Here is a 14734-nt window from a genome sequence, read left to right as displayed (position 1 = left end):
CGGGGTTGCATCGTCAGCCCGCCCTCGCCCGTCTCTCGCTGTGCCAAACAGCCGTTTTTGCCGGAATGCTTGCTTCCCACCGCCGCGCACCGCGCAAAACTTAGCAATCAATTTCAATTCATGTCCCCCGTGGCCCGTTCGGGGAGAGACCAGCCCAGCCCACCCGGCTGAGCTGCCCGCCTCGACAGGTTCCGCAAGGCCCAACGCAGAGTCAGTTCGATGGAGGGGGGGGGGGGGGGGGGGGGGGCGCACGGAATACCGCATCGCGAGATATATCAGCACCGGGTCCCCCTTTCTTGCCGCCGCCGAGGACACCGCGCACGAACCCCCCGATGCTGCCGTCTCGCAAGCCAAAGAAAGCGGGGGAAAGAAAAGAAAGAAGAAGAAAATAAAAAGAAAAGAGCACCGACGCCTGCACAAAAACATGCGCCTGTACAGTGTGCAGCAAGCAAGCCGCACCAGCCGAGCCGTCCGTCCGCGCGCTCGCTCCGCCACGCCGCGCCGGCCTTGGCTGCTCCGCCTCGGCCTCGGCATGAGGCTGCTTCTCGCCTTGGTCGCTCTGTTCTCGCACCTCGCCGCTGCGGCGCCGGCCGTGGCATCCGCCGGCCGACCTGGGCCTGGATTCGCGGCCCTGCAAGCCCGCCAGTTCGGGTTCGGAATCGGCCTTGGAGAGAGCAACGACCTCCTGCAGGGCTCGGCGAGCGAGTGTCCCCTGGCCATCTTCATCTTTGCCAGAGGCACCACCGAGCCCGGCAACCTGGTCCGCCCGCACCTCCATCGTCCCTGCCCTTTCTTTTGCTGCCACACGTAGCTGACAGATTGTCCAGGGCTCCCTCGGCCCCCTCATCGTCAACACCCTCCGAAGGCGGCTGGGCGCCTCCAAGGTCTGGGCCCAGGGTGTCGGCGGCGCCTACAGGGCCGGCTTTCCGGAGAACGCCATGCCGCTGGGCACCTCGCCGGCCGCCATCAACGAAATGAAGCGCCTGCTCGCCCTCGCCCACAGCAAATGCCCCCGAGCGCAGATTGTCGCCGGGGGATACAGGTACGTTTGCACGTCGCCCAGGCATGTGTACGCTTGTTGTTGTTGTTGTTGTTGTTGTTGTTGTTGTTGTTGTTGTTGTTGTTGTTGTTGTTGTTGTTGTTGTTGTTGTTGTTGTTGTTGTTGTTGTTGTTGTTGTTGCTGCTGCTGCTGCTGTTGTTATTGTTGTTATCATTGGTTTTAAATTTCTTTTTCCCAAAAGCTCACGGCGTGCGTTGTAGCCAGGGCTCGGCGCTGGCCGCCGCGGCAGTCGGCCAGGTGCGCCGCAGCATCCGCAGGACCATCGCCGGCGTCGTCCTGTTCGGATACACCAAGAACCAGCAAAACAGGGGCCGCATCCCCAACTTCCCGCCTTCGCGGACAAAGGTCTATTGCAACACCGGCGACATGGTTTGCATGGGGACCCTGTTCATCATGCCCGCGCATCTGCAGTACCAGGGTATAGCGTCCGGCCCTGCGGGCGAGTGGCTCCTCAGCAAGCTTCACATCGACCAGGGCGGGGATTGACGTGTTTTCGGGGTCGTAAAACGGATCACCGGGGGGTGGGCTGGTGTGTCGTGAGGGCTGGCTGAGCCGCTCTTGCGCCTCCTTGTCTGTTTCCTTGGTGGCGCTTCTTGTCAGTATATGCAAATGGCTCGAGCGGCTCACCATCGTTTAGCTGGGCATGACGTGGGGAAAGTGCTGCGACCGAGGGCGAGATGCGACAACATATCTATGTATGCATGCTTTTGTGTTTATGTGTCCCCGGCCTCGTGGGCTACTGTTGCAAGGGGATATCGTTGGATTCGACGCGGTAACCGCAAAATTCCGGCTCGGTTGTGCCCCCTGCCGGCTACCCCTTTAGCTACTATATTATATATAGCTCGTATAGCGTCGACGTGGTTTAGGGTTCCTGACCTCGCTGCCATCATCAATGATATCGCGCTTCTCCTGCATTGCAACAGCTACAGCCTCGTCCCCCCCAAAGGCTTCAGGTCAACCGGGCGCACCGCATCCACCAGCGCCGTCTTTTCCACCGCAGCCTGAGCGGCCGCCAGCTCACGCATCCTCGGAGCCAGCAGCGCCGTCCTGGCATACGCCCTGACCAGGATCCCGCGCCCCGTGACAAGCAACTGGAAGTCCTCGTCGCCAAACACGCGGCACGGCTCCGACACCCCCACGCCCGCACCCACTTCTCCCACGAGCGCCGCCCCGTCCGGCGTCTCCATCCCGCCGTCCAACCAGACGAAGCGCGGGGCCGTCACAGCGTCCCGCGCCCACGGCGCCATGTCCTCCTCGCGGTGCCCAAGCCCCCACGTCGTTGGGTCGAGCCAGAACTCCCGACGGGCATTGCCCCCCCGGTGGTCCTGGGCCCCGCATTCGCGCTGCACAAACGACTCTTTGTAGATGCTGAACGCGACAGCCGCAAACTCCACCACGTGGGGGGGGTCGAGGTTGCCGTCGGCTGCGAGAAGCGTTCCGAGGCTGTAGAGCCCGTAGGGGCTGATTTCCGGGCAGAGCGGCGTGGCGCGGGACGGGAGGGCATGCTCGGCGGGTGGCTGGGCCATGGACGCCTCGTGGATGGCTTCCTGCCACTGTTTGGTGGGCTGGTCGTGTTCGTAGCGGACGACTGTGACCTTGCACGCGCGGGGTAGTGGCTGCGATGTATCTGGCGCGAGGTCAGCAAGAAGTTGGCAGGCGCTTTTGGATTTTGGGACCGCGCGCTTGCTTACTCGTGGGCCCGGGGCAGGTTATCGACGCAACGTACGACACATCCGGCTTATCGGGATGCAAAATCACCCCGGGGATCGATCGACCACGCACATCGTCACAACTGATGCCGTCCGCCATGAGCAATTCCACGGTCGGCCCACCCCATGACCACGTCAGGACCAGGCCTTGCCGCGTCACCACCGCCACCCGTTCCCCTTGGACAACACACCTTGCAAAGGGCCCCGGCAGAGATATACGCCTCCACTCATCATCCGATCCACGCCAAATCTTTCTACCCAAGTCAGAGTGCTGAAAAAAAAAAAAAAAAAAGTGGCATAAGAAACGGGCGTCACACTAACACCATGTTGAAGTTCAAGTCGTCGAACCCACCTTTCGTGGCAGCAAACACCAGCAGCGACCGAGACATGCCCTGCAAGCTCATCCTCTCGCCGGCAATAAGAGCCGCAGAGAATCTGCAAAACCGTCGACGGCACGTGCGCAGGTCGTCCACCACGACGGTCACGGAATCCAGCTGCCACGCGAGCCGGCCGCCGTCGTAGAAGACTGGCGGACCGGGAGGGCGGTACGCAACGCGGGCCGAAGAAATGCCAATGTCATCGTTCGGCGCGGGCTCGCGGCCCCCGAACACGGGCGACCGCACCCGTCTGTCCCACGGGAGGAAGAACTGGGACGGCTGCGAGCGCGCTCGTCGCAGGTGCCGAGCCAGAGCAGACTGAAGGAGCTGTCGGGGCGTGCTATCGCCATGCTTTTCCAGCATCCCCGGGAAAAAGTGGTGGCATATGGCCGTGATGACGGCGTCCTGGGTCCACGAAGCGAGCCACGAGCGGCAGACGAGGCGGCAGTGGACGAAGTCGTCTAGCGAGAGCTGGAGCGCGATCATGGAGGTGATTTCCGCGGGCAGATGCGCTAGTCCCGCGAGGCGAGGGATCGTGCCGAGCCTGCGTCTCAGGTAAAGCAGGTCCTGTGGCGAGAGCGTTGCTAGAAACTCGTCGACTCGGGCGCGGCCAATGTGGCGTGGCATGCTGCACCAACTGACGTGATGAGTGGTCTCGGAGAGGCGAGGCCAGGGCGCGAGGGTGGGCTCTCACATGGTGAATGGTGAAGGCGAATGGTGATGGTGATGGATGGGGAGAGGAAGTGAAGCTGGAGCAGCGACTCGCGGGCGGCATGGCAGGTCAGACGGAGCTCGCTGGGGAATGGAATAGCTTACGTAACAACCGAGAAAGACGGTCGTGGAATGCAACTCGGGTACGGAGTACTACACGTAAGAAAAAAGCAGCTCACTCAACCACCATTTGACCGACACCCGACTCCCCTGTCTAAGGGACAACTATCAGAGCCGCGTGGGGTCTCTGTTGTCTCGCAATACAAAGAAGCCCAAATGCAGCGCACCTGGCGCGGCGGCTGCGAGTGCGTCATGTGCAGCCTCGTTTCCTGATCCAGATCATGCCATCAAGCCTAGTTACTACACGCATCCCCCATGCCGTATTCCCACAAGACCGCTAAAAAGAGACAAAAAGAAACGGCTGCGCTTCCCGTTGGGCTCATGCTTGCTCCCGGGGAGAAGAGGCTCTGCGCCAAGCCGGCATCGAAGGCACCGACGCGCAGCATCACCATGTGTACGCGGCGCCTGCTCTTCCTCGGGCCGCTGCAAGATATCAAAACCGTCGGAGCATGCCCCCACCGGGCCCGTCGTCACCGCCTCCTCGTCCTCGTCGATACCGGCCTACGCGTAAACGTATCGTCGTCTGAAATCTCGTCGTCGCTCAGCTCAATCGCCATTTGTGTGCCGCCGGCATTCTGGGAGAAGTTCAACGTCGTCTGCTTTGTCTTCGCGCGGCTCTTTGGAGCAGACCCCCTCGCCGTTTTTGCTGTCGTTGCCGCTGCCGTTGCCGTTGTCGTTTTCGTTGTCGCTGCCTTTCTGCCCCTTGTCGCTGGCTTCGCAGGCAGTGGCGGAGGCTGCTCATCGTCAGACTCCATGATGACGTCCTCGTCTTCTGCAGCCTCATCCTCGCTTGGGTCGACGGCTTTCCGGGACCGCCCCTTGGCTGGCGCTCTGCGGGCCGGGGTTGGCTTCTTGGCTGCCCTGGAGGTGCTTGCTTTTGCCGCCCGGGCCGTGGGCCGCCTGCTGCTCGGTGCATCTGCCTCATCCTCTCGGTCGTCTGGGTCGTCTGGGTCGCCATGTGCTCCCGACCTGCTCCTGCTCCGACCGGCTGCACCATGTTCTTGCGTTGTTCTGAGACTCGGATGGTGGGTGGGATCCTCGTATGTCCAGGCGCCTGCCTCGTCCTCCCAGTTTCCGTCAAAATCGCTATCCCATGTGTCCGGCTTGGGCTTGAGGACCCGTTTCCTCTCGGCATTGGCCCCCCCGCCGCCTCTTCCCACGCCACTGGCCATCTGTTGCTCAACCCTCATCCTGTAGATTTCCATGGCACCGTTGAGATCCTCGTCGTCCGACTCGAGCCCCAGCAGTTGTCTGACTTGGCCTGTCAAATGCTCCGTCACGAATAGCTCCATCGCGTGCTTGTCGTCCTTGGAAACAAACTGGTTGACGGCTTCTCCAAAGGGTCCTTGGGGCAAGACTTTGAGCGACTGCGCGCCCAGAAAGTCCTGCACCAGCGACTCAACCTTGACCGCGTCCGCGCCGTCGGCAATGGCTTGCAGCGCGTCCTCTGGGACGGCGGCATTTGCTTTCCCTTGTGCACTGTTAGTTTTGAAACCCGCTCGGGGCCAGGAAGAAACATACGCTGCGACGCTTTCTTGCGGTAAAAATAGACGACATCGTTGGTGTTGGCGACCCTGCCGACGAACCGGTTCGAGAAGCGCTGTGGGTTCTCGCACTCAAAAACCCCGCCCTCCGGTGCCGAATACTCTACCTTGAGCCTGATGAGCGGCAGCGGACGCTCTTCCAATGCTTCCTCGTCGGTTTGGATGGCTTCCCAGTCGGCGTTTGCTTCGTCAATCATCTCGTCCACAATCTTCATCAAGAGTTTGGTGACTTGCTGCCTGTTGTCCTTTTGCTTGTCCAAGCCAATGAACCGCTTGTCTTGCGAGAGCACAATCTCCCGCGTGACAAATGGCCGCACCGACTTTAGGGGAATCTTGTCGACCTTGAAATTCTTGCCTGTTACGCTTACAATGGCCACCTGCTTCTGCACTGCCTCGCCCGGGACCAGCGACGTTGCCACCGATGAGCCCGGCTGCATGACATGGAAGCCAGTCTCGGGGTTCTGCGTCGGATCAATAAGACACTCGTGTTCGTGACCCCAAACCACCAAGTCCAGCCAATCCGGGAGAACATTCTCCGGCAAGTACGACGTCGAAGTATGGGCGTGGTGGTTCTGGTGAACAGCCAGCAAGTTGAACCAATCGCCCATCTGCGCGTTGGGTCGGAACCATTTGACCTTGTGGTCGCGGAACGTGCGGAACATCCGCTCGTCACGGACATTGCTCAGCCCGAACAAGGCGAGCTTCGTAGCGCCCTTTTGCAGGAGAATGGGCTTGGCCTCGATGTTATCGGCCTCGGCCACCCGGCCAAAATAGTTCAGGAGCCCCGCAGCCTGCAGCAGATCGAGAGAGCAATAGTTTCCATCGCCCGAGGGATCGTCGTGGTTGCCGTGGATGGAAAACACCGGGATCGAGATGTTGATGTCGGGATCTTCGTAGTTGACGTGGGGAAACGCGCCCTCGAAGACGGTTGCCGCGTCGGAGAGGAATTCGAGCGGACACGGTTTCTCGCCAAGGCAGTTTTGGCGCAAGGTGCGCATGACCTGGTACAGGGATTTCCGAGACGGCTTGTTTTCGTGGAAGAGGTCACCCGCGAGAAGCACCATGTCGACCTGCAGCACCGCGGTCAGTCAATCATCATCAAAAAAGTTGGGTTCTGCCCCGGCAGCGAGCGGTCGGTGAGCGTACGTCCTCGGTGCGGGCAAGATTCAGAATTTCATCAAAGGTTTGCCAGCTGTCGTCCTTCCTGATGGCATCTCTCTCCTCGAATCCGACGTGGTTGTCAGTCGCCACAAGGATGCGGATCGTATCGGCCTCTGCAATGAGTGGTGAGAAGGACGTGCTCGAGGCGTCAGCGCAGCCAACCGGGGTGTGGGGGAATGATGGTACCTGTAAAGTCCGTCATCTTCAATGTTGTTTGGAACGGGGGAAGCGGTTCGCCTACAAGGCATAGAACTCGTTGTAGGCAGCCATATGTTAGTAGGCTAATGGGTTATCTCTCCTGATGTCCCGTTGTCGGTAGGGGCTTGAGGGGCATGACGTGAAACCGGTAAACGGTGCGCACTGCGGAGCCGCAACGGGTGAGCAGCTTCCGGCGTGGTTACAGGTCGAGAACAGCGCCGTTGGTGGGGCGCTGGCGGTGGACGCGCAACCTCGACACGAAAAGATGCGAAGTCACGTGTATTTCATCACCTTTGCGAACAAGGTTCAGGTCAAAGCAGAGGCCAATGGCGATCGTGACGCAATGGGAAGAGCAACTTGGAGCCTTTTCTGCAGCGAAGCCAAAATACTTCCTTTTGACGGGTGAAAAGTTGAAACTCGTGCAGACATCGATTGGACAGCTGCGACATCAAAGACGAAAGAAATCAAAATGCCTATACATTACATATTCGACAGCTCCATCCAAAGAAACTCCGCTTAATGAGGGCGAGCAGAAAAAGATCTCGGTGCAGCATGTACTTGCGACGCATCATCATCCCACGACTTCAAATGACAATTCCCCTCTGTTTCCAACCCCCGCTGCCCCTCCAGGCGTACAATACCAGCAAACACGCTACCCACACACAGATGCCCTCCGCCCAAAACGTACCGCTATAACACTGCTTACCGTAGCAAAACAAGTCATCATCCTCGCTCCCATTTACAGCGACGGCAGACCCCTTGGCACCTGCCTGATAGATGCCAGAGTATATCAAGCCCCAAAACGTGGACCCAATGGCGGGTAACATGGCGATGATGCCAAAGTTGGTGGCAAAGTTCTCCACCCCCCAGATTATGGTGACGATCAAGGGCGTCAGGCTGAAAATGGCACCGTATCCGGCACCCACGAGGCCAGAGACAACCCAAAAACGATCGGCGTGATTCTGAACTAGACCAGAAGCGAGAAAAATGAAGCCGAACGACATGAGAAGCGCAAAAAAGACGAGGAAGGCAACACGCGAGATGGTGAAGCGTTGCGAGTGTTGGGCGCTGCGGTGCGAGGAGAGCTGGATGTGTTGGGTCTCAGGCGCAGGGGCCAGAAGATCGGTCAGAGTGCCGATTAGTAGGCGCGCAATTGTGCTGGTAACGCCAAAGATGGAGACATGGGTTGCCGCCGTGGTTGCCTCGCCAAACCCGTCGGTCGATGGAGGCGTCAAGGTGCCAATAACCGTGCCGAGGTTGTTGACAAAGGCCTCTGCGGGACCAATCATGAGCAGGAAGGCCACGGCAAATGGCCACATGGTATGGTCGGTAAGGAATTGCCGTGTCTCGGCGTTGAGGACCCAGGTCTTCTTCCATTGGGCATCGTCATCGTCTGAAGGGTCGAGGGTTGCGCTGTTTGCCGAGTTTTCGGCTCCTCCCGTCGTTGGGGTGGTACCATAACCTCTCGGCGATCGACCGAGCAGTGAGCTTCCGTCCAGTAGACCACTCGTCTCAAGCTCTTCGATGGCTTCTTCGATAAGGTCTTGCTCATCAACGACCCGCAGCAGAAATGAGCCGATGACGCCCATGGTTGCCAACAAGACGGCCAGGAAAACGAAGAATCGAAAGACGTCAACCTCGCCTTTGGATCCGTCAGGTTTCGTCTCGTACAGAAAACGACTGCCAAACTGGCTGAGCCACATGCCGCTCAAGCCGAAGCCAGTAATGGGCATGGCGAGCGCCAGCCCTCGATACCTGCCCTTTCCGAAATTCTTGGCACAGGTTGAGACGGCAGCGATGTACATTGCGCAAGTACCAGAACCGATGCACACAAACGCAAATATCATGGCCGGGTAAGACCACTGGTTGGCCACGCCGTGTGGTCCTTGGAGGGCGTTGTATCCGATGTCGAGTTTTCGGTAGATGAATGCTGCAGTGCCATAGCCGGTTCCAAAAAGGACGGCAGAGAGCAGTGCCAGCGGCGAAACACCCACACGGTCGCAGAAATAGCCCATCACGGATATGGGAAGATAGAGGGCCAGAGAGCCAGCGATGGCGACGCCATTGACCTGGAACTGTGTGTATCGCAGACGTGACTGGAAGCGTGGAGCGTAAAGCGAAAAGACAACAATCGAGCCAGCGCATAGCGAGGCCAACGTGGCGAATATGAGAGCAGTGATGCGGACAGCTTGTTTCTGACGAATTACGCGCCGGCGCTTTGCGGCATCGGCTTCGAACCCATCATCGGCGTCGTAGTCGCTGAATACCGAGGATGCTTCGCCATCTGCGGCGTGGGCAGCGGGTGACGTGGTGGAGGCGACCATGGTGCGATTGTCGGAGCTTGTAGCTTGTTTGGGTCCAACGGATGGAGGGCAGCAAGGTCGAGGGAATCAACGTTCAAGCGCTCATTTTGTATTTTTGTGTGGGGAGAAAGGAGAACCGAACTCGACACGTCCTGGATATCATACTTGGTAAGGAGCACGGAGTTGTAGGGAAGAAAAGGAGCGCATGACAGCACAGGAAGGCCAGGGAAGGGAATGCCTCAAGCTACATATGTAGTACTGAGCCAAGCGATGCGAAAGCGGAAGCTCACAATGAGGGCAGTGGGCCAACAACCATGGCGCTCCACCCAGGGGTCAGGTGCGACCCAAAAGTTCATGTCACTTGCTGGTTGGTGCATGGTACATATCACATATATACTGTAGCACGCAGATGCATGGCCTGAAGTTTGAGCCCGACAGCCCAGTTTGTGAAGTTGTACTCCGTAGGGCAGCGCTTATTCTGCGTGTCATTGGTCTGGTCGCGCATATTCACTGGCCTCTCCTCTCCTCCCTCGTATAGAACTACTAGGGTGCCGCCGAATTCTTCGGTCTCAAAGGCACAGGGAAAGCAGAGGAGCCCTATAAGTATGATTATAGGTCGGGATTAATTTTTTTGCGGCCCCACTTTTCTCCAAAAATTACAATCTAATTAGTCAGACTGTATATAGCCCCATTTTTTATAAAAAAAAATCGCACACACGGGATTCGAATGCACAACCTTAATGTGCATAGAAGTGCTAAGACTCGCAAGTGTGCTTACTTTCTTTCCCTATATACAATTAAATAGGCGATATTTTGCGTTATATTCTCACTTAGGAACACACCTCCCTTACCACTAGAAGATATCGCGCGTAATATCGCGTAAATATAATATCTAAGATATCGCATAATATTTCCTATATACTGTAAAGGACTGGCCCTAGGGCGACTGCAAATAGGCGTTAATGATATGTATTAAATAGACTAAAGAGGAAAGAAAAGGATCTAAATAGGAACCTTCTATCTAGTCTATTTATATCCCGATTATAACACGTATCGGAGTCTTAGTATAGTCCTATAACTCCGTCTATTGCCCTTCTTAGGCTAGACGCGGGCGCAGCCCGAGTCCTAGCTATATTGTGGCGCGGGCGTAGCCCGAGCCCGTAACATACCCCCCTCCTCCTCCTTAGAGTCGGAAGAATAAACCATCCGAAATTATCCCCTTTATATATCGCCCCCTAATTAAGACCTCTTATAGCCCTCGAAAATAACCTTAATTAGATATATAAGATAATAATCGGGCGCATAGATATGCCAATATATAACCGATATAAATATAGCGTAGACTAGAGTCGGTATACTTTAGGCAGACGTAATAGAACCTTATCGAAGCCGGTTATAGTGCTATCAGCTGGAAGGAACTGTATTACAGCTATCGCAGAGTAGAAAAATTTTATCGCTAGCCATCAGTTAGGAATCTATCTACACTAAGGCTTTTTCTTTTATCTATTTTTCTTTTATACTTCTTCCTCTCTCTCTCTATCCCTATACTTACCGTTATTAAGGCTATTATTCCTAGTAGTAAGTCTATAGTATTACTACTATCGTAAGAATCATCCCTGCTAATAGAGTTGCGCTATCGAAAGTTCCTAGATCGTTTATATTGGGTCTGCATAGTGAATCGTCCGGTATTAATAGGTATTTAGGTCCCTCCCCCGTTTGCTATTATATTAGATTTATTACTATATCGTCCGGAGGACTAGTGGATAGGAATATGCCTATCGCCTAGGGCCCTCCTATAATCCTATTAGGTCTATCCCTAGCATCTACTAGAGACCTTAGAAGTGCTAGGCACGGAGGAGGTTCCTAGCTAAAAACGCTATTGCGGCCGCTATAGTTTATATCCTCTTCGGGATAGTCGCATATTTCCCCCCTTAGCTTTAAGCTTATTATTATTTCTAATAATAATAAGAGTTCGGTAAAGCCTTTATTGCCTGATATAGGGGCCTTATCGTCCCCTTTGCGTTCTTCTGCCCCTTTTTATATAAGAGTCCTATCGTCGATAAGGGTAATACTAATAAAAACTTCTTTTTCGATAGCTATTACCCCTAAGACCCTATTTAGAGTACTATTAGCTCCCTCTTTATCTACACTTATGCCTTGGATACTTTTGCGCGTAAGGAAAATACTGCCCTTACCTACTATTAGATTATTATATCGGCGGTTATAAAAGAAGCGTACTATAAGAGAGTTCCTTATCTAGGGGGATTCTAAGGGATTAAATACTAATAATATCGAGGAGGTAAAGTATACCTATATCGCTTATATACAATATACTATAGATACTAGAGAATATATCGTCTATATGCAGTCTGGTCGCTCCTAGGCTTATATTTAATGCCGTTAGAAATATAAAATATGTATTTAGTACGAGCGTATAATATCGATAAACCTTTAACTGCAGTAGGTAATAAAGTATATCATCTGTATAGTATAAAAGAAATAAAGTATTAAGGAGGCTGCCTATCTAAAGGTAGGAGATATCCCGGGCTAAAAGGCCTGTTTTCGCCTTAAGTTTAATATACTATATCGTTAATAGGATAAACTATAGGCTATAGCATAAGAGTATACTATAACGGCCCTTTTTATATATGCCCTGGCTGCTAATATCGGCAGGTTGACTCTTATTGCGCCTATAACGACTATTATTCCCTCTACTTTATCTACCGAGTCTCGATAGGCTAGCGGTAACTTTATGGCTCCTATTATATAACTACTTATAGAGTAACGATAAGATATATAGATTATAGTGGAGGCGATAACTAGCTTTATATGTTAGGTCACCCCTACTATGCTTGCGCCTTATATTCTGCCTACTTCCCCTTGGTTAGCGTCCTCCCTATATGCCGGTATAGCCTCGCTTTAGGCCTTTATACTAACGATCGTGCCGTAAGCTGAGGCCGGTTTTATTACTGCTGGCCCGGTATTATAAATATATCCCCCCGGACCTATTACGCCCTATTATAGGTATCTGAGCCATATTATGCCTAGTTAGTATCCGCTAACTATACCGCCGATACTACTGCTATCTTTCCTGCCCTATTATCCTATAGTCCCTTCCCTTCCCCTATATACCCCCTTATTGAATCCTATAGGGAGGCAGGAGAATGCCAATAAGGGTAAGGGTAGTAGGGGCAGTAGGAATTAAGAAATATAGGAGCGGGGCTAGAGTTACTAAGAAATAAAAGATAAATGCTAAAATTTGCTAGATTGCTTTACTAAAAACGAAAAGGATTAGTTTTTTTTTTTTTTTTTTTGTATTATTAGACGATATTAAGGTTATAAGTCCGAAATCCGATCCTAAGGCCGTATAGGTCTATTATGCGTCTAAATATCCCCCTATTTGGCCTTAAATACCTTTTATACTGCTATCTCTAAGAAGTTCTCTAGGGGTTCTTATATAGGTAAATTATATCCTTTCTATTTAATAAGTATATTATGGTTCCACCCCCGACCTTAGGCATTCCTTATAGCGAAAATCTTTTTTATTTTGTATTCTTTATATAGCCAATTAGAGTCTTAAGGTAGTATAAGTAGAGGATTGGATTATATATCGGTTACCTCTTAATTTAATAGTAGATCGGAAGCCGCTTATTCGACTAGATTAATATAGAAAATTAGGTAAATACCCTATAGGATATTAAGTCGAATATTAAGCGGAGATAGTATAGCTATAACTATATACTTTGCTGAGACCTAATCGAGCTTTTTATAAGGCCGGTTTATCTTAATATTATATAAGGTAAACTATACCTAATCTTTAATTTGAAAACGTTCCGCCAGATAGTGCGAATAGTTAGTTGCGTCTTACTACCGCTACTATATAAAGGCGATAGCGGCCTAGGCTATTTCTTATCCCTTATAGAGGGTGGCTAAAAATAAGGCGGTTTGCCCTTTTGGGGTCGTTAAATTTAGTATTATATCTAGAGGCGATATAACTATTAGAATATTAAATCCATTAAGGAGCCAATTAAGACTAAAACCGGTTATTAATAATATCCGGTTATTTAACGCTAGTTGGCATACCGTAAGGTGTTTTAGCTAATTATATTGGTTAAAAGAGACTATAATATATAAGATAGCCTAAACCTCTTAGTTTATCCGTTCTATACTGCTATCGGTCTAAGGGTAATATATAATCGAGAGGAGTTATTTAATCCTAATTGAATTATAGAGTATAGTCTAAAATTATTTTACCTAGTTAGATCCTTAGTCGCTAATAATTTCTTTAGGGAACCTATAGAAATGCTATTAGTACTATTAGAACCGTTTTATATAGTCTTCTGCTTTTATAGAGTATATTGCCTTAAGCTGGATATACTTCGATAGGCGATTAGTAATAACTATAAGGAATTGCGGGTCGGATGTATTACGTATAGGAAGATCTATTATAAAGTCGATAGAAATCTACGATTAAAATCGGTTTAGGATAGGTAATAGCTATAGTAAGCCTTAGCGTAATTATCGGCTCTTATATGCCCTACGGTATCGGCAATTCTAGATATATTTTGCTACTACTAAAGATATATTATCGAAGTAGTAGTCTTAATATAATAACTGGAATGTAGTATTCTTCCCTAGATGGCCTATAGTGGGTGATTTATAGTATTGCTATATAACTATAGTAGTTAGGGGTTTAAAAGAAGGGAGCTATATCTGCCCCCGGTAGAAAAGCGTGCTATAAGCATTTAGGGTGTAATCTATAATCTATTCCTTTATTAAAGCCTTAGTCGGAAAGTATCTTTCGCCTTTTGCTATTACTACCTAGCGTGCCCTATACGTTTTATCTTCGGCTATAGTATAATTTTAGAGTGCCTAGAGGTAGGAATCGGCGAAAATATATAAGCTATTAGGTAAGCTAAATCCCAAAGGTATAGTTGTAGGAACCGGTTTAATAGTTGAGTTTAGGTAGAGTATTAAGATCGATAGTAGTTTTAAAATCTAGCTAATTTTTAATATTGCGCTGCCGGCTTCTTATTCCTATCGAGATAGCGTATTAAAGCGTTAAGCCTACGATTTTAGCCTATACTAGAGATAGAAATTAAAGAGTGTTAGTATTTTGGCCTATTTAGCCTATTATTTTAATATCTTATAGGGTCGAGTAAAGTACTTTAGATTCTTATGGTCTATAAAAATAGTAAATAGGGAGGCTACTAATTAGAGTTTAGCTAATTACGCCTTAAGATAAGAGATAATAATAAGAAGCTCTTTATTGTGAATTATATAGTTCCGTTCGGTATCTGTTAGGTATACGGAATAATATATAATAGGATAGAGGACTCTATCTTCCCTAATTTAAGAGAGGTAGCTATTAAGAGCGGTATTAGAGCTATCTACTTTAAGAATTATCTCCTTATTAGGGTCCTATTAAGCGAGAATTAGATATAAGATAAAGTAATACTTAAGCGCCTAGAATGCCTCCTTTTCTTTATCTAATTATTAGAAGGGAACCCCTTTTTTTATTAATTTAATTAGGGGTTCGGCGAGTCGGGAG

General features: G+C 51.3%; 4 protein-coding genes across 4 annotated transcripts; 1 reads left to right on the top strand and 3 right to left on the bottom strand.

Annotated features, from left to right (window-relative positions):
- Positions 1 to 424: 424 nt before the first annotated feature.
- On the top strand, positions 425 to 1546 carry UV8b_05989 (uncharacterized protein; the record flags this gene model as incomplete). Its single annotated transcript, XM_043143486.1, has 3 exons — positions 425 to 760; positions 828 to 1042; positions 1261 to 1546. 3 exons carry the CDS (start codon positions 425 to 427, stop codon positions 1544 to 1546), a joined length of 837 nt encoding a protein of 278 aa, XP_042999419.1.
- A 437-nt stretch (positions 1547 to 1983) lies between these two features.
- On the bottom strand, positions 1984 to 3773 carry UV8b_05988 (uncharacterized protein; the record flags this gene model as incomplete). The annotated part of the gene is made up of 3 exons (XM_043143485.1): positions 1984 to 2687; positions 2752 to 3023; positions 3091 to 3773. The coding sequence occupies 3 exons, from the start codon at positions 3771 to 3773 to the stop codon at positions 1984 to 1986; spliced, it is 1659 nt and encodes a 552-aa protein (XP_042999418.1).
- Positions 3774 to 4447: 674 nt separating this feature from the next.
- Positions 4448 to 6884, bottom strand: UV8b_05987 (uncharacterized protein; the record flags this gene model as incomplete). Its single annotated transcript, XM_043143484.1, has 4 exons — positions 4448 to 5448; positions 5499 to 6591; positions 6668 to 6795; positions 6869 to 6884. The coding sequence occupies 4 exons, from the start codon at positions 6882 to 6884 to the stop codon at positions 4448 to 4450; spliced, it is 2238 nt and encodes a 745-aa protein (XP_042999417.1).
- A 580-nt stretch (positions 6885 to 7464) lies between these two features.
- UV8b_05986 (uncharacterized protein) lies at positions 7465 to 9499 on the bottom strand (the record flags this gene model as incomplete). Its single annotated transcript, XM_043143483.1, has 2 exons — positions 7465 to 9220; positions 9474 to 9499. 2 exons carry the CDS (start codon positions 9497 to 9499, stop codon positions 7465 to 7467), a joined length of 1782 nt encoding a protein of 593 aa, XP_042999416.1.
- Between the last annotated feature and the right edge of the window lie 5235 nt (positions 9500 to 14734).

The sequence above is a fragment of the Ustilaginoidea virens genome, chromosome 4, assembly GCF_000687475.1.
Source record: "Ustilaginoidea virens chromosome 4, complete sequence".
Classification (NCBI taxonomy): domain Eukaryota; kingdom Fungi; phylum Ascomycota; class Sordariomycetes; order Hypocreales; family Clavicipitaceae; genus Ustilaginoidea; species Ustilaginoidea virens.
Note: the sequence above shows the minus strand (reverse complement) of the source record. Positions and strands in the feature narration are given on the sequence as shown.